The 18,969-nt window shown below is 40.4% G+C and overlaps 1 protein-coding gene across 1 annotated transcript in view; it reads right to left on the reverse strand.

The window, feature by feature from the left end:
* Nucleotides 1-18,969, reverse strand: part of si:ch211-188c16.1 (uncharacterized protein LOC562677 homolog) — a 62,642-nt gene that overhangs the window by 5,748 nt on the left and 37,925 nt on the right. Inside the window, exons 8-12 of the mRNA XM_057827530.1 lie at nt 18,499-18,543; nt 18,174-18,306; nt 17,286-17,445; nt 9,059-9,182; nt 8,962-8,993 (exon numbers count right to left, since the gene is read on the reverse strand). Coding sequence (XP_057683513.1) covers nt 8,962-8,993; nt 9,059-9,182; nt 17,286-17,445; nt 18,174-18,306; nt 18,499-18,543 — 494 coding nt within the window. The remainder of the gene's footprint in view (nt 1-8,961; nt 8,994-9,058; nt 9,183-17,285; nt 17,446-18,173; nt 18,307-18,498; nt 18,544-18,969) is intronic.

Genomic DNA, 18,969 nt, shown 5'->3' on the forward strand with positions numbered 1-18,969 from the left:
TCTTCCATGAAATGCATTATTAATTGCTCGATCAATTGAGACCATTGATAATACAGACACAAAATGACGGACAAGGGGGCGGAACCATACAGCGAGCACGTGATTTTGTGACGTCGGTGGGTAGGGTCTATATTAGCGGACCTATCCCCACTCTTGGACTCGGCGTTCAGCGTTTCAGCAGACTTTTACAGCTGCACTCATGGCTGCTAGACGCTTGCACTTTTTATGACTTTATTTTTATTGACAATTTTAATACATTTCAAAACCGTCCTTCTTTTTATCATTCCGATGGCCTACATTTGAGTACGCTGGGCACCAGCGTGCTCGCAGCTAATTTTCACTACTTCGTTCAGACCGCTAATCAGAAATCCAATCCCGACCATGCATGACAATTGGCCAACTGTGCGCTCCACTGCCCCACCCATTTTTGCGGCTTTTCTCCCCCTCGCTCTCCTCCTCTCAACGCGCTGCTGCCCCTGCCCCTCCCTTTCCGACCCCATTGCCTTCGCATTCTCCCTCTCTCTCTTTCGCTGCACCGTCACAGCATACCACTGGCCCTAGCTCCCCCACCTGGAACTTTTCGCCAATACACTCCCACACTATTGTTTTTCCAATTCCAACCATTGTTGGTGTAAGACCCACGCGTGCCCATCCTACCCGCACAAGAGCAAACATCAACAACCTATCCCATATTAAATTAATGCCTCCGATCCTTCCTCATAAGCACACTGACACCAGTATTAAATTCGGCTTGCTCAACATTCGCTCTCTCTCAAATAAAGACCATCTTATTCATGACCTCATAAGTGACCATAAACTGCATATTCTCTGTCTAACCGAAACATAGCAGCAGCCCAAGGATTTCACCCCACTGAATCAGTCTACTCCACCTGGATTCACCTACACGTGTCAACCACGTAACTCTGGTCGTGGTGGCGGTATTGCATCCATCTACCGTGATAACTGGAGGTTGCTACCTGTACCTGATAGCCCCATTCTCACTTCTTTTGAATACTCCGCCTCACTCTTGCCTGGTCGTTCTCCCACAACAATTACCACTATATATCGGCCGCCTAAACCTAACAAGGATTTTCTAATTGATTTTTCACAACTGGTCATCAATCTTTCTTCCCTCTGTCAAGCTATTATCATCCTTGGCGACTTCAACATTCATCTTGACAATCAAAATAATCCCTTCACAAAAGATTTAATCTCCTGCCTTGACAGCCTCGGTTTAACACAATGCATCAACTTTCCCACTCACAACAAAGGACATATTTTGGACTTGGTTTGCTGCTCTGGCTCCACCCCTTCTGACTGCAGGCCCCACCCATTACTATACTCTGACCACCCCCTAGTTACTTTTCAGCTAGAACACAATGTGTGGTATATGCACATTATTGATCATTTTACTCGTTTCAGTGCTGGATGCATCGTCACCTCCAAGAAGCCAAATCTAATTGTAAAAAAATTCATTCATTCCTGGATTAGTATTCACGGTCCACCACAACAACTTTTCAGTGACAACGGAGGAGAATTCAATAATGATGAAATAAGAGACATAGCAGAGAACTTTAATATTGAAATAAAGACTACTGCTGGATACAGCCCATGGAGTAATAGTTTGCTTGAACGCCATGATCAAACACTCACAGAAATACTGTTGAAAGTTAAAGTGGACAACAAGTGTGACTGGGAAACAGCCCTGTACTGGGCACTTATGGCAAAAAATACAATGCACAATGTTCACGGCTTCAGTCCATATCAACTAGTTTTTGGACACAATCCTAATCTTCCTTCTGTTTTGATTGATAAACCACCTGCCCTGGAAGGCACGACCATCAGCGGACGGGTTGGACAACATTTAACAACCTTACACACAGCAAGGAAAGCATTTTGCGAGGCAGAGTGTTCAGAAAGAATAAGGAGACCTCCCAGAAAGCAAATCCGTCCAAATGATGAGAAATATGAAACTGGGGACAAAGTGTTCTACAAATGGGCAGACTGTGTTGAATGGAAAGGCCCTGGCATTGTAATCTGATAAAACGGAGTAGTTGTATTCGTACGTCATGGTGGGACGTACGTCAGAGTTCACCAATCGAGATTAAGGAAGGCTGATGCTGATCTCAGGGAAGGACCAAGTCCTGTTGAGCCACAGCAAACTGAAAAAAACAGTTGAAAATACTGACATACAAATGGACAAAGATGTTGAGTTTGAAAGGAATACCCATCATCATGATCCACAGCTAACGGATGAAACAACTGCAGACTCCGTGAAGTTAAAAAAGGGACAAGTGATCAAATATCTGGACAAAGACACTGGTGTTTCTCACACAGCTAAAGTGATTGGACGAGCGGGAAAAGCCACTGGACAGTACAAGAACTGGTACAACCTACAGTACTCAGAACCGGACACTGTGGCTGGTGTTACAAAGTCAGCTGATCTAAGTCAAGTAGATGATCTTCAGCTTGAGCCTCTGAACAGTGATAAGGTATGTTCCGACATGCATGACAATGACGTGTTGGTCACAGAAGATGTTTCATTTCAGAAGGTAAAACAGGATGAAATTAGTAACTGGAAAAACAATGAAGTGTTTGAGGAGGTGGAAGATGTTGGTCAAAAACTGGTTACCACCAGGTGGGTGTGCACAGTGAAGGAAACAACTGAAGTTATTGTACCCAAAGCACGTCTAGTAGCTAGGGGATTCGAAGAGTATAACAATACAGATCTTCCTAAAGACTCCCTTACATGCTCATCAGAATCACTAAAATTGATCGTGGCAGTGATTTGCCAAAGACAGTGGATGCTGCACTCCATGGACATAAAGTCAGCGTTTCTTCAAGGTGCAGAGCTGTCTCGGGACATTCATCTTCGTCCTCCTCCTGAATTTAGATGTGAAAGAAAAGTGTGGAAACTTAATAAATGTGTCTATGGACTAGCCGATGCCTCACTCTACTGGTACAATAAAGTCAAAGCCACACTGGAAAAAGCAGGAGCCAGAATGTCACAAGTAGACCCTGCTGTTTTCTACTGGTTGGATGAAAATGGCAATGTAACTGGCATCCTCGCATCCCATGTAGATGACTTTATATGGTGTGGCTCACAACTTTTCACCAAGACCATCATTCTTCAGCTCAAAACAGCTTTTCAAGTGGGCGTTGAGGAGCACAAGTGCTTTCGCTATGTTGGAATGGACCTGGCTACTGTAAAAAATGGTGTGGAGATGCAACAGGATGCGTACATAAAAAATCTTCAACCTATTGTCATGGACTCATCAAGAGCTTTGAACCGTCATTCACCTCTCACAGGAAATGAGATCGACCAGCTGAGGTCAAAGATTGGTCAGCTGCTATGGGTAGCCAGACAAAGCAGGCCAGATGTCATGTTTGACACATGTTCTTGCATCTACCTTAAAAACTGGAACTGTGCACACCTTGCACAAAGCAAATAAAGTGATAAGAAAACTCAAGTCAGAAAATGTCTCACTTAAATACCAATACTTAGGAGATGATGATTCTTTGAAGCTTGTCGTTTTCAGTGATGCCTCAATGGGAAATCTTCCTGATGGTGGAACACAAGGTGGACATCTCATTGTGTTGATGGGCAAGGAAGGAAAATTCTCTCCTATCTGCTGGCAATCCAAGAGGATCAGGAGAGTTGTTCGGAGCACACTGGCCGAAGAAACACTTGCTCTTGCTGATGGGATCGATAATGCCATATTTTTGTCATCCCTTTACGCTGAACTCACAACAGGACAAGTCAAGCATGGCATTCTGCCAGTGACATGTGTCACAGACAATTACTTGCTTGTGGATGCCATCAAATCAACAAAGTCAGTAACGGAGAAACGACTGAGACTAGAAGTAAGTGGCATTAAAAAACTACTCCAAAGCGGAAGGATTCAACATGTTCACTGGTCTTCAACAAAGGAACAGTTGGCCGATTGTCTCACAAAAAAAAGGAGCTTCCTCTTTACTGCTTCTCAAGGTGTTGAAGGATGGACAGTGGAAACTTGAGGATTAACTGTTTATTGAAGAATGCTTTTGACTGTTAAATTAAAAAAAAAAAAAGTCATTTAATGTTATGCCTTTAATAATCATTTATACTGAATGCTGACTTGCATCGTTCCGTTAAAAAATAAAAAACAAAAAAATGATGGAGATTTTTAAGTTTAATTTGTTAGTGGTTTATGGTTATTGTTTGTATTCAGTGTTGGCATTTGGTTTTGCAGCGCATAATTGCGACGTAAGAAAATGCGCCCGTTAGTGTGTTTTGGCGGTTGCTGCCGAAAAAGTACTTCTGGCTGTTGAGAGCAATTAATAAAGGTGTAAAACTGCTACGTGCGTTTTATTGGACATTAACATGTAATTGTCGACATGGGTAAACCTCAACCACGACAAAGAATGTGGAAAAAAACAAAATCACATTGTTTGATTTTTAAAGAATTTGCAAATCATGGTGGAACATAAGTATTTGATTAATACCAAAAGTTCAACTCAATACTTTGTCATGATGAAATCATTTACCATTTACCCTTTGTTGGCAATAACGGAGGCCAAACGCTTTCTGTAACTTTTCACAAGCTTTTCACACACTGTTGTTGGTATTTTGGCCCATTCCTCCATGCAGATCTCCTCTAGAGCAGTGATGTTTTGGGGCTGTCGTTGGGCAACACGGACTTTCAACTCCCTCCGCAGATTTTCTATGGGGTTGAGATCTGGAGTCTGGCTAGGCCACTCCAGAACCTTGAAATGCTTCTTACGAAGCATTACTTTGTTGCCTTGGCTGTGTTTGGGATAATTGTCATGCTGAAAGACCCAGCCACGTCTCATCTTCAATTCCCTTGCTGATGGAAGGAGATTTTCACTCAAAATCTCTCGATACATGGCCCATTCATTCTTTCCTTTACACAGATCAGTTGTCCTGGTCCCTTTGCAGAAAAACAGCCCCAAAGCATGATGTTTCCACCCCCATGCTTCACAGTGGGTATGGTGTTCTTCGGATGCAATTCCGTATTCTTTCTCCTCCAAACACGAGAACCTGTGTTTCTACCAAAAATCTCTATTTTGGTTTCATCTGACCATAACACATTCTCCCAGTTCTCTTCTGGATCATCCAAATGCTCTCTAGCGAACCGCAGACGGGCCTGGACGTGTACTGGCTTCAGCAGGGGGACACGTCTGGCAGTGCAGGATTCGAGTCCCTGGCGGCGAATTGTGTGCTACTGATAGTAGCCAGTTTGATACTGTGGACACACATGCATATAGGGCAGGGGTGGGCAAACCGGTCCTCGAGGGCCGCAGTGGGTCCTGGTCTTTGTTCCAACTGACCCAGCAAAGCTAGTTTAACCAATGAGGTTTCAGCAGAAATGAGAAGCACCTGACTGCAATCGACTGATTACACGTGTAAAACAGCAGATTGGTGAAAAGGTGTCCTCTTAATGGGTTGCAACAAAAACCCGCACCCACTGCGGCCCTCTGTGGAATAGTTTGCCCACCCCTGATATAGGACAATCTTGAAATTTGGGCAACTGGGGGGAAGCGGAACTTCAAGTCACCTGAGTGTTTTCCGCCATATATATAAATGGGGCTTACATAGGCACATTATATACAGGTATAGTGGCATTAAAGTGGATTGATCCGAAGTTGATATATTTTTATTTGATACCTTTAGCGGAACAGCCTCATTGAGAGTCAAATACGGTAAATGTTTCCGAAAACAAAAGTAAGCACCATTTACAGAGCACTTTTTAAAAAATTTTTTTAAAAAAAAATAAAGTCAGAAATATTTCTTGACAATATTTCACAAAAGCAAAGGAATTATTCATAAAACAAGGTTTTATTAATGTAGAAATATTTGCATATTTGAAGATAATATTTATCATTGAACATGCAGTCAGAAATCATGACCAACCTGTTATCCATGAACAAAAGTTGAAGATAGTCAACAAAATATTTTTATTGTATTTATCATATTTTATGTATTTATTTTAGTGCTGCAACAACTAATCGATTAACTTGAGTTCGATTAGAAAAAAGCTTGTTTTGAAAGTTTTCCATTTAATTTTATTCATTTGGGTGGATACACTTCCCTCTAGTGGCAACACTCAATATGACCTCACTCATTTAACATGGCTGGATGCAGTTGCTCCATGTTAAGACCAACATACGGTTCTAAATTTTTGTTTGAGCAAATATGATTGTTTATGCATTTGAGGTATATCTAGCAGTTTTTTGAGGGAATATGTGTTTAAATGATTTGTTGAGAGCATTGGAAAAATGGAAAAATGTAAGCTCATTTAAGCTAGCGGACTTTTGCTATGCAAGTTAGTGAATTGTTCTTTTGTTGTACTTTGATCCTCATTTATTAATTATTTTAATACCGTTGGAGGCTAAGCTCATGTATTTTTAAATGCATTTATTGCTTTTGTGAAATGAAAGTGCAGTTCTGCATAGTTTGAAAAAAAAACAAAAAGAATTTTATTTTCAATTCGCATTTAATGCTCTTTTGAATGTAACGAGTTTATAATTCATTATCTTTCAATCATTTATTGTTCGTTTAATTTTTGCACCATGAATGCAAATGATAAGCTCACAGAAATCTTGCAGACATCTAATGGTCAACAAGCATAACTGCTGTGTTAGCTCGTGACCAGCCCTTGAACAAGGCAGAAGGCTTCTACATTCACTTTGAAGGCAACGTGCATATTGGCCCAAAACCGATCATGAAAACCCAATGTCGATAATATTTGATAGCATGTTAAAATAATATTATCGGCTACCCGATAATATCAGTGGCTTCACCAGGGGGTGGCCAGGGGTGACCATGCCCCCCCCCCCTTATAAATTTGTTGGCCACCCCGCTTGCCAGTATATCGTTAGATTGTTGTAGCATCAGTTATGTTTTTACTACAATAAAATAATGAAAACCTGAAATTATGGCTTTGAGTTTTGGTGTGCCACCCCAAGATTTTAAGTGGCCCCATCTGGCCACCCCTATGAATAATTTCTGGAGGCGCCACTGGATAATATCGGACAACTAATAAATGATGTTAAAAAAGTTTGTCAAGTTTACATAATTTTGAATTCCTCGAATATTTAGTTTAATGCTTTTAAAGGCCTGAATTTGGAAAAAATCCATTTAATGTTTTAATGCTTTTTAACCCTTAGATTAAATGAAAAATGACCCGGTGAGGTTGTTTTTCATGAAATATCTTCGGAATGAAAAATTGTTATCAATTCATATTCCAGGTATTCCTCAAAAAACATGTTTTTGGTATAATGTCATTCAAATTTTCGATGAACTTTTTATACATTTGAAGAAATTGTCATTTTTGTATTATTACCCTAAGCTTCCACAAGTGGGTCAAAAATGACCCACATGCATTTTCTATGGAATCCAATGGGAATCTTTCATTCTTATCAACTTTGGCTGTCAGGAATAAATTTACCGTGGACCACACAAACTAGGTACCGTATGTAAAAAGCGACATCCCTTAGGAAGATTATTTTACACAGCACGAGCTGATACGTGTACTGTAAGTATTATGTCCATATAGTATTTTGTGTGTGTGTGTCTTTCATGACTCTTTTTATTATTATTTATCAACAAATTAATGTACTTCATAACTAGCTAGCTAGCTAATTAAGGCTAGGTTCAAACCGCAGGTCCTAATGCACAATTCCAATTTTTTTGTCGTACCCGTTCAGACTGCCTTTGTCCATTGAGCCTGTTCAAGTATCACACATGCGCTGTAATTCGCAGTCCGAGATGCGCTGAGCAAACTGGCCCGCATGCGCAGGAGCATTGGAGCAGAGAGAAAACCGAGCATTGGCTTATTCTCAACCCATTTAATTTTTTTATGACTGTTGTCAAGCCCGCTCCTTCCTCAAAAGCCACCTTCAAGCTAGGCGCTAACGCTAATGCACAGCTGCACCGCTACCGTAGCACCCGGTCTCTCTCGCTCTTTGCTGATGTTAATTGCTGCATGAATTCCAATTTGGGAGACTTCACAGTTCGGACCACAGCAACATTCTGGAACAATGTGGCCCGGATGGGATTTTAACCACATACGAAAGTGACCTTGATCGAATTTGAAATGGTCCACTTTTATGCAACTTTTCCCGTTCAGTCGAGTCAGAAAACACAAAAAAAATCTGATTTGAACCTAGCCCAGGTTAGCTAACATTACTGTATATATATATAGTGTGTGTGTGTATTTATTTATACAGCTACATATTGATCAATTGAAAACACTACTCTTATGTTTCCTTATCCAAAATTTCATAGCTGCTAGATTTACAGCTGAAATGGTCCTACAGATGTTGGATGATGGAGAGGCAGTGTTGGGGTTGGACTCAAGTGTCCAAAATTTCTAATGATGAGGACCCAGACTATTGTTCAGGTGGCAGTGGCAGTTGTCCACCTGGAAATCCAACTGAACATGATCAATCTGACTCATAAGATTCCACTTATGTGTCCTCTGAAGAAGAACCTGTCCAAATCATGGCCAACAGAATGAGTTGGTAGAGCTCTTACTAGAGAGAATTACCTCCCACCCAGGGCAGAACACAGAACCACAATATCCTCAGAAATCGGTCAGTGCCTCCATAAGGGCTTAGCACTGCCGTCTCACCAAAAAGATGCATGGGAGCTCTTCATCATTGATGATAAAATACAAGGAAGGATAAAGTCTATTGCTGTTCTGTTTTTTTTTTCCCTCAAAAAATGTTAATTGAATCATAAAGACATTTCAAGCATGAAATCATTCTTGTGTGACCCTAAATACAATACTAATCAATATACAAGTGATTATTCTTCACCAAAATGGCGTAAAAACACATTGGTTCTAATATGGGTCATTTTTGACCCACTGATGGAAGAGTGTAGGGTCCAGTACCTTGTGCATCTAAGGGTTAATGAACAATAATTTGCAGTATCCAGCATGTTGTTATACTCACAGCTGCTTGTGACAACAAGGTGGCTTGAGGATCTAAAAAGGAAACACAAATGTTATAGTAATTGTCAGCTCGTACCTGATACTTCAGCATCATGTACTTGCTGCCAACGCTTATGGTGTCTTCCTCCAGGTTACTACCACGTCCAGTTGCTTGGGCCTTTTTACCAAGTTCCAGCATCTCCTTGATATTTAGCTCGATGTTCATCACCGAAATGTAGCCATCTGTGGAAGTCAGGAGACATTACTGTGCCATTGAAAAGCTAAGAAAAGGGAGCACGTTTCTCACACATTTCAGGCCGTTCTCACGCTCTAGCCACACCTTGCATTTCTCACCCCCCCCCCCCCCCCCCAAAATATAACCTGACCATTCTCATTATGTAAAAATAAATTTATGTCACCCCAACTTAAAACCATTCCTTTTTTGCATTTGATGCTTAACCATTACAACCGTACTCTGTCAATAAAATACGCTCCAACTTATACTTAATACTTATACTTCTACTTAATATTGGAAATATCACATATACAGTATAAGTAAGGGCGTAGGTTTGGTATCAACATTGGTAGGGACACTATAACAGCATAACCTGCATGTACACTTTTTGCTGGGGACAGGACATTTATAAGACCAAACTGATAGGTGGTCAGGGTTTCATTTCTCACTCTAAAAAGTTAAAATTGTTGTTTTCATGGGAGAAAGGCATTTTTCAAAATGGGGGGATTCCCCATGCTTCATATAAAGGAAATTTGCTGTGGTTGTTTTTTTGTTGTTTGTTTGTTTTTTTGGGGGGGACCACCCTCCTCTACCTTCCCTGATTGACATCTAGTCCTCTCGATGTCTCAGCAGAGCTGGAAAAATCCTCAAGGACAGCTCACATCCTGGTTCCCAGCTGTTTGAACTGCTCCCCTCTGGGAGACGCTATACAGTATGTAACACCACATCACCCAATGTCCAATATTCATTTACATGCAATACACTATGTGCAATACTTACTAAGTGCAATATTCAATGCCTCAGAGTCAACTTCTGGTACTTCAATTATTTGCACTTACTGAACATAAGATTACCTCATACATACAGTATTTTATATTATTTAGATTTTATATTTTTATTCTTGCAAGCCACTTTCGAGATTTTTACTTGTGCAATATTCAATGCCTTCACTGTCAACTGCTGCTACTTCACTTCAATTATTTGCACTGCCTGAACATAGGACTACCTCATACATATTTTATATTTGTTTAGATTTTATGCTTTATTCTTGCAACCCACTTTCGAGATATTTTTACTTTTACTTGTCCTGTACTGTAAAGGGAGATGCTCCACAATTTCATTGTACAACCGTATCATGACAATAAAGGGCTATACTATTCTATTCTATTGTACTACTTTGCCTATACATGGATATAGGTATAAATGCACTAATAAGTATTTCAAAAGTGCTCAGTCACAACATGCTCTACCCTTCTTCTTTTTTTTTTGTTTTTTTCTAATAAAAACCTGTTCTGTTCAGCCGTTTGACACGGAGAATGGAAGTCTAAGTGTCCGGTTGGTCTGAACAGTTTTAATGTTTCACATTGAGTGTATGACTTACTCCCATTGTGATCATTCTATCTTTATTCTGACAAAGCAGCTAACAGGAAGGGGTTGTGGGGGAACAGAAGAAAAGAAACACAAGAGAAGAAAACACAAACAACAACAAGAAATACATTGAACGTCTACACTAACTACTAATATGTTAGTGCTATCGTCTGTTAGATGTATTTCCAATTGACACCATGTGGGGGGCCTGTTGACCAGGGAAAGAAGGGGAGGGGGGTGGGGAAGTCTATAAGCTAAGTGATTGGGAGAGGTAGAATGTACACAAATCAGCTCTGTGATCTAGAACTCAGTAATCGTGTGAATCTCTTGTGAGTGTAAGCCCGTTGGCAACCAACCCTACGCCGCCCCACCGCCAGCCCCAGCACCGGGACCCCCGACCCGAGCGCGCCCAATCACATCCAGCCGTACGCGAGCCCCACCAAACACGCGACAGCCACGCAGACGAGCGGAGACGCCACACAGGCGTCAACCCAGGACCACGGCCCCCAGCCAGCCCGGGGAGGGAGGGAGGGAGGGAGGGCGGGGGAAGGCGGGCATAGCCCATCCCTCCTCCTGTAGCCCATCAAAGGAGCCATCATCACCCCCTCCCCGGGATCCAGCACGCTCCCATCAACCAGCCCTCAGGGATCTTTCCTTCTAAACCAGGCCGTTTACAAGAAGAAAAGCAACAGCATGTGTTTTTTCTACTGTCAACACTTTCCTTTCAAACACAGAATGGGAGTTAACACACAGTGAATGGTCTCACTCGAAGCAGCATTTGCTCACGTTTTGCTGGTTCTCCTGTTTCCAGCAGAGTTCATTACCTCTGATGCAGGTAAGAATTTCAGTAGCAAAACTTTTGGCGTGTCTCCCCTCTTCCACAACTATGATGTCTTCTTACATTACTTACAGTGGTTGCTGCTGCTGACCTAAAAAAGGCTGGCTTAAAAGTTGGTGGGGACAGTTTGAGCATTCTGAAAATTTGGTACCGTTAAATCCTTACCATCCATAAGCAAACCTACGCCCTTGTATACAAGTCTAGTTGTCTAAAGCAGGAGTCGATGTCTATCTGGCATCGGAGGACTTCCCTGGTTATACAGACTCAGGCCGGGAGAAAGACTCGTTGGGCGGGTTGAAAAAATTTGGCGGTTTTGGAGGAAACGCTAGTTTTAACAGTTCAACTCGTATTGTCTACTCCTTGAAGTTCAGCTACTTTGGTTTCTTAAAGCAGCAGCATCTTTGCTCGAATTACTGTATATCTGGCGTTTAAGTGCGTGGAGCTGTGAACTGCCAACTGCCATTTCTTATGTGGAGGCCCAATTCAACAAAATAATTTGCACCTTCAACGAATGGCCCATTTTAAAACCGTTTTCATATATACAGGGCGGACCTTATTATAAGGGGCAGTGGTAGTAGTGGTTTGGGTTGGGTTATGCATCCACTTGACAGAGCTGCGCTAAAGGGAATGATTAACCACGAGTAACCAATATTGATCCATATACAGATTGTTTCCTCCATATACTCATTGATTTCTCGTCTGAGCTGGAATACTGTAAATTTCATCCTGATTTCACCATGGTCACATTGTTTACTTGCTCAAGTGCTGACACTTGCTCATGTTTGCCAATACGCAAAAATTCCTGTTTGTTTTTTAAAATAATTTTTTTAAGTGGTCAAAAGCAGATTTCAAGAATGCATTCGTGCAAGAGGATGCCATTTAAAGGACATAATTTTGAAATGAAAATTTCATAATTATTTCTTAAATGGCATGTTTAATGGTTCCAATTACCATAAATAAAATATTTTCTTCCATCACTCTTGGTTTTATAGACAAGTTTCCTGAGCAAAACATGGGCGGTGCCATTTTTGACATATTCTGCTCCAGACTTCCGGTTTAGACAGAACAACATGAAGTGTGGTTGAAGTAAGCGGTGTGCAAAACTAAACTGCAAAAATCAAACTAGAGGAACCCACGGAATCTCCAAAAATGGATTCAGCACGACGTACATAGATGAAGTTCCAGGACTTTCTGTGTTGTGTGTTTAATCTTACCACTTTGTTGATTGTTCGCAGACAAAACTCTAACAATCTATACAGCCTGTGTTAACATGAGGTGTAGATTGATACGCCGGCCACTAAAGTGACCAAAATGAGGAAAAATTACAAATAATATTACGGTTGCCGAATGCAGATGGGCATAAATAGTAAATAATATAACAGTAAAGCGGAAGTACTTCGGAAACTTTTGGATTGTTAAATCTTCACCTGTCACCCTGTTGTTGTAGTAGCTTCATGCATCCATTAAATGGAGCTATGCTAAAGTCGTGTCATAATTAACCAATAATTATCCATTTACAGTATAGACCCTACTCACATGACGTCACAACCACGCCCCCGCGCCATATTTTCCGTCAACTCGTCACTGTTGATGCATTACCGCTACGAAAATTCCTCCTATTATGGCGTGTTTTTCTGCTCGATAACATTAATAATCAAAATGGTGAAGGTGTGTGTGGCGGTCGGTTGCAATAACAGAGAAGATAGACGAGAGACTTGAAGTTCTACCGGATTCAGAGAGACCCGGAGAGAAGAGAGCGAGATGGGCTGCTGCAATTCAATGAGAAAACTGGGCTCCAAACGATTACCACAGATTATGTAGTAGTCATTTTATATCTGGTAAGATGCATTTAATATATATTTAGAGGGTTTTGGGCTGACAACCACAATTAAGATCATTGCTAGGCTAATCGCCGACAACATACACTCAGACATTGTGAATGAACTACCTGAAAATATAGAATTATAAGGGGATAATAAGACAGTTGTCATACAATTAATTTACAATTTCACTATTGAGGTCAAAAGCCAAAAAATAAATTCAACTAGGAACAATCTGGAGTAGTGCTATCGCACTTCATATTTATTACATAATATATATGTATGTAGTGAGAGTGCTATCGCTAAACCATATAAACATTAAAAGCCCTAGCTCCATTGACAAATGACATGAAATACATTAGACTTGACAGTGGATGTTAGCATGAACAAAAGATTTTGAATTGAAAATTTCGTAACTCAACTTCCCGAGCACAAGATAGATTCCTGCCGAATTTTTGTGGACAAGGACCTGTTTCATCCAACCAGCAACAAAGTATTTATAAGCCTCCAAGTTTTTCAAACTTTCGTGAGAATAGGCTGATTTTGTGTGGACAAGATAGTTGTAAATATCAGGGTAGCAGATGTCAGGCAGAGACGGCGGAGACAGCGCGTCGAAAAACATCGATTTAGGCATCAAATATGGATCTGGCGAATGGATAAACTGAAGCTTTTCCACATAATGCCTTTTATGCAACACATCCAATGGGTTTACAGCGTCAGATAACACCGGGGCTTCCATGAATTGCTCTATAAATTGCACGACTAATTGAAACCATTGGGAATAGGGCTAAAAAATGACGGACAATATGGCGGCCGGATACAGCGACACGTCATTTTGTGACGTAGGTGAGTAGGGTCTATATGGCGCGCTGCTGGCTTCTGAGAAAATGGAAGGCTTTTAGGTGCGCCTTATAGTGCAGAAAATAGAGTAGTTAAATGTATAAGCTATTTAACCTTGGCTGCACATTAAAAACATTTTAAACAAATTTAGATGTTTATTTTCAAAGCATTATCTGTGTCAACTTCGTCAGATACACTAAAAAGTATACATTTATAATTATTTCAGTCAAACAACAATCTTGATTTCTGATGTATGTTTCAGTAAATATTTGCATTTTTAAACTATATCTTTTATCTTGCGGCTATAGAAAAAAATCCTTAAGTAAATAAGACACACAAAGATGTATATCTGATGACTATTGCTTTAAAGTGCCTTGGACAGCAAGAACCATGTTTATTTCATGCTGGATTTTATGCTCCTGAATGAAACGGACTGCTTGGATGTGTGTGGAAGCGATCGATACATTCAATTTTTGGATTCCCGCGTCATGAAAATGAGTGACTTCCTCGATTGACGAAGAATGCGAATGTGACGTCAGTGGGCTAATCATCTTCAGTATACAGCCAATAAAACGACTACAGATTCAGTGGATTTTGCGGATTATTTCGTTTATTTTTCGCATCACGCCAGCCCAATGTGCTGCAGGCTTTTGTTGCTGCACCAGGGAAAGGCATGTGAGCCTTTTTGGGTTTCAAAAAGTTCCCGTTCACTGCAGATAATGGCCAAAACAAGTCCGGCAACTAGGAAGTGAGTAAGCTACGTGTTTTATATTATTTCAAATAATGGTATCATGGCACACATTTTAATAAGGAGGTGGCTTGCATTTTGTGGGTAACAATGCTCCTGGTCTGCCGAGAAGGCCACTCGGCCGACGACCGGCGGTTTGTCACACACCATGGTAACTTCCACCCCTTCGGTCCTATTCGCGTGCCCGCTTTCCTCGGCTTGGCCACCAGCAGCCCCCCGCTCCGACGTCAGCCGGTTTGTGCACCGAGAATGGGCTATTTTCGGCGTTTGTTCCCGGCAAAGAGAACTGCCAGCCCGCCGTGGTCGCAGCAGAACGACGAGCTGTAACTCGCTCGCCACCGGCGGCTGGCCGATTGGTGAATACCCCGCCGCCGTGTGCAACACGAGTCGCAGTGATTTTCGTTTTCTAAAAGGCGAGAATAAGGCTTGGAAAAGCTCGGTTTCGCGTTAGCATGTCGGCTAGCTGTCACACCTCCTCTTTTGTCGCTCTTTCCTCCGTCTCCGAAGCTGGAGCAGGGAAATGACAAAAGTCGGACTAACTCCGGCATCATGATATACCATTCAGGAGAGAAAGAAGTCGTCAGTTTTGATCTATATGCAGTAATTTTGACCTGTCGTACTGAATAAATGCATTTTTAATTCATATTCCATTTAGCACAAGGCTGTTATTTGTCATTACCATACCATTTATTTAACAATTGGGGGAAAAGACTTATATATATAAAAAAGGAATATCCAGTAAAAATATTTGAGTAGAGAGATTAAAACAATCGTGACATTATGCTGCTCTCCGTCGTATTTTTCTCGTTCTGAATCTTCCCCCTCAATGGACTGAATTCTAAATCAGATGAAATCGTGACCCTGCCGACGTCATCATCCAGCTAGAGCACTATAATGACAGGCTTGTCTAAACGTCAGATTAAAAGACTAATTTCTCGTCATCTGCTCTTTGCCAAATTGTTGTATATAGTCGAATCGTCTCAAAATATCATTCTAATTCACATAATATTCACAAATATTTGACGGAGTTGACAAGAAACTGACAGGTGGCCAAATTGTATATTTAGTTTTGATGAATGAACACAACCATTTATAAGGAGGCGATAGATCATTGTTTTTCAACCTTTTTTGAGTCACAGCACGTTTTTACATTGGAAAAAATCTCACGGCACACCACAAACCTAAAAAATTCCAAAATTATTTTCTGTACAGTATATTTAATTATAAAATAATTTCTCAGTATGCATACTTACTCAGTATGAAACATGACCCTGTTTAGATGATATAGATCGATATCCTTGTTCTTCAACAGCTATCAGTCTTTGTTTTTATTTATTTATTTTTTTATAGCAGTTAGGCTTGAAAAAGCTCAGAATTATCAGACGGGGGGCTTGAGCAATGTCTTTAACTGCATCAGGGCCGAGCATCTCGCAGACAATGGCTTTGCAGGCAAGTAGTATTAATGTCTCTGTCACAGTGTGGGACTTTTTGGATTTAGCAACAAGTTCACCAACAAGAAGGCTTTGAGGGCTTTCTCATTTACCTTTGTAGTTTTTCTAAAAAAAAGTTGCCTGTTTCTATGTGTTTTCATGAAGGCGAACAAAATAGTCCATCGACTTGTTTTGAAGCGACGAGTGTTTCGTTTGAAGATGACGTTTAAACTTGGTTGGCACTATGGCGCTGTTGGATAGCTGCTCGTGTCGCGTTCAAGAACTGCTCGGATTTCTAGCCATTAGCCACTTTGCTGTCCTTAACAATGTGTTGGAATTAAACACACGTTGGACGATTAACGGTCGTCACATATGAATAAAATAGAAAGGACACTTTCAAATATATCGACACATAACGAGTCTAACCAAATGATGTGCAGTAGATGTGCTAGGGTCCACATTGTCGCAGACAGCAAGGTCGCTGATAGCTAGAAATCCAAGCAGTTCTTGAACGCGACACCTCACTCATCTGCATACGACTGAGAACGTTCTACCTACTCCTTCCTTCATTGCTACTGCAACTCCGCCCGACGACGTTAAAAAGAAAAAAAATATATATATATATATAAATGCCACGTTCGTTGCATAATATCTCGCGGCACACCTGACGATCTCTCCCAGTGTGCCTTGAAAAACACTGCGATAGATAATAGGTTAAAAATTAATAAGTTCTTGTCGAATTATAAGGAACATATTTATTTAACTACACAAAGAGGTGAGACTTGCATGTCAACTTCGTCAGAAGGATTGGTTTATAACAAACCGTATCAACATGTATAGCACATATTGACATTCTACAGTAGATGTTTTTTTTTTTTTTTTTAGAAAACGTTTGACTTAAATTTATTTCTGCCCCTGCTGCTGTTAAAAAAAAAATCCTGGAGGAAACACTGTAAAAAGGTGCACGCACATACAGTCTCACTCTAAAAAAAAATGTAATAAATAGAGAACCCAGTAAACAGAGGAAAACGTGTTTTCACCGATAGGTTGTGTGCAATCAAACTCACATTTGTGGCACGCGTTCCGCGCCAACCATTTGCCTCTGGGACAGTTGGTAGTACGAATTATGCTCACTGTGTCCCCGCTTTGAACAGGTAGGTCATTCTTTCTGACTTTATTTGCCAGCACCACCTTAGCATGGTACATGGGCTCTTCATCACCAGTAACCTAGGGAAACACCACAATCTGCTAAGAGTTGAGCCTCTACCTGTAACATTGATTAATATTGTGTTCTCGGAATAATAAACACACACATTTGTCAATTTTCATCGATTTCAAGAGGTCGCTTTTTTTTGTACAAGGCCATCCTCTGCTATCGACCGCAATGATCACAACAGCCTTCACACAAAGGTGTGAAAGTCATGTGACCATACCTGGAGACCGGCTTTATTGCGGGTGAATGGGTACTTTTACATGTCAGTCAGAAACAGAGGTGAGTAGAGTAGCCAAAAATTGTACTCAAATAACAGTAGCGTTACTTTAAAATAATATTACCCAAGTCCAAGTAAAAAAATAGTCATCCAAAAAATTTATTGACGTAAAAAAGTATTCAATGAAAAAACTACTTAAGTACTGAGTCATTCCTTATACCTTATTTGTAAAATGATAGCAATTTTTTTTTTTATCAGCATGAGGTCATACGTATGAACTATTATTATATTTTTGTATATATTATATTTTTGAAGATAATGTAATGGCACTGCACGTTTTTTGAGTGTTTTTTTAATTAAGGCAGATTCATCAAAGGACTGTGCTCTCTAATGAATGTCTGACAAAACATTCTCAAAGGACATTTGGTAAATGACCCTGAAAAATTTACTGGATACGAGTAAATTACGAACTGCATTGTTTCGAACATCTTTTAAATGCATGGGAAAATCATCGGACAGACCTACTTTGAACTTCTTTTTCATGTCATGTACTTTCTTCTCTCTCTCTTTTTGCTCCTTTTTCTCCTTCTCCAATCGCTGCTTCTCCTTTTTCTTCATTTCCTTGGACTCAGCAGTGTTCGGACTTTGACATTCCTTACTGAAAGAGGAAAAAAAAAAAAAAAAAACTTCAGCGACGGTAAAGCTTGTTTTCCATGAAAGGTTACAAATACGGTTGGTTGCACATTAACAGAACCATATGCCAGAAAGACTAATGTGAAAGCAGACAGAAATAGTAGCAGAAAGTCCGATTTAAATGAGAGCATAAATGAGTGAGTGATTTGCAACATACCGGTTAGTATGATTATCGGATGAGTGTTCTCCAGAGATGCTGCCCCTGGTTGATCAATCAGTGCCGTGAGTGGGGGGAAAAAAACAAAAGAAAAATCAGAGGAAGTCCTCCATTTTATTACTCCATATAACGCATCAGATTATATAGTGCACCGTCAATGAACGAGTTTGTCATATACAGAGTGTCCTCGAGTTTTGAATGAGTTCCATTCATACACTGGCGACATAAGCCTAATTTCAGCGCAAGTCGGATTTTACTGAGATTTATATCAAAATACATAATAAAAAATAAAAAAAAAACGAGTGTTGGCAATCTTACTTTAAAAACGTAGTTACAGTTACAAATGACATCTCCCAAAAAGTGAGTTAGCTCAGTTACCTCATTGGAAGAGTAATTAGTTACTCAGCAGAGTAACTGACGTTACTTTTCATGTTCTACACGTTACATTATATATATTATATTATATTGTAT

This window comes from Corythoichthys intestinalis, chromosome 22 (genome assembly GCF_030265065.1).
Source record: "Corythoichthys intestinalis isolate RoL2023-P3 chromosome 22, ASM3026506v1, whole genome shotgun sequence".
Taxonomy (NCBI): domain Eukaryota; kingdom Metazoa; phylum Chordata; class Actinopteri; order Syngnathiformes; family Syngnathidae; genus Corythoichthys; species Corythoichthys intestinalis.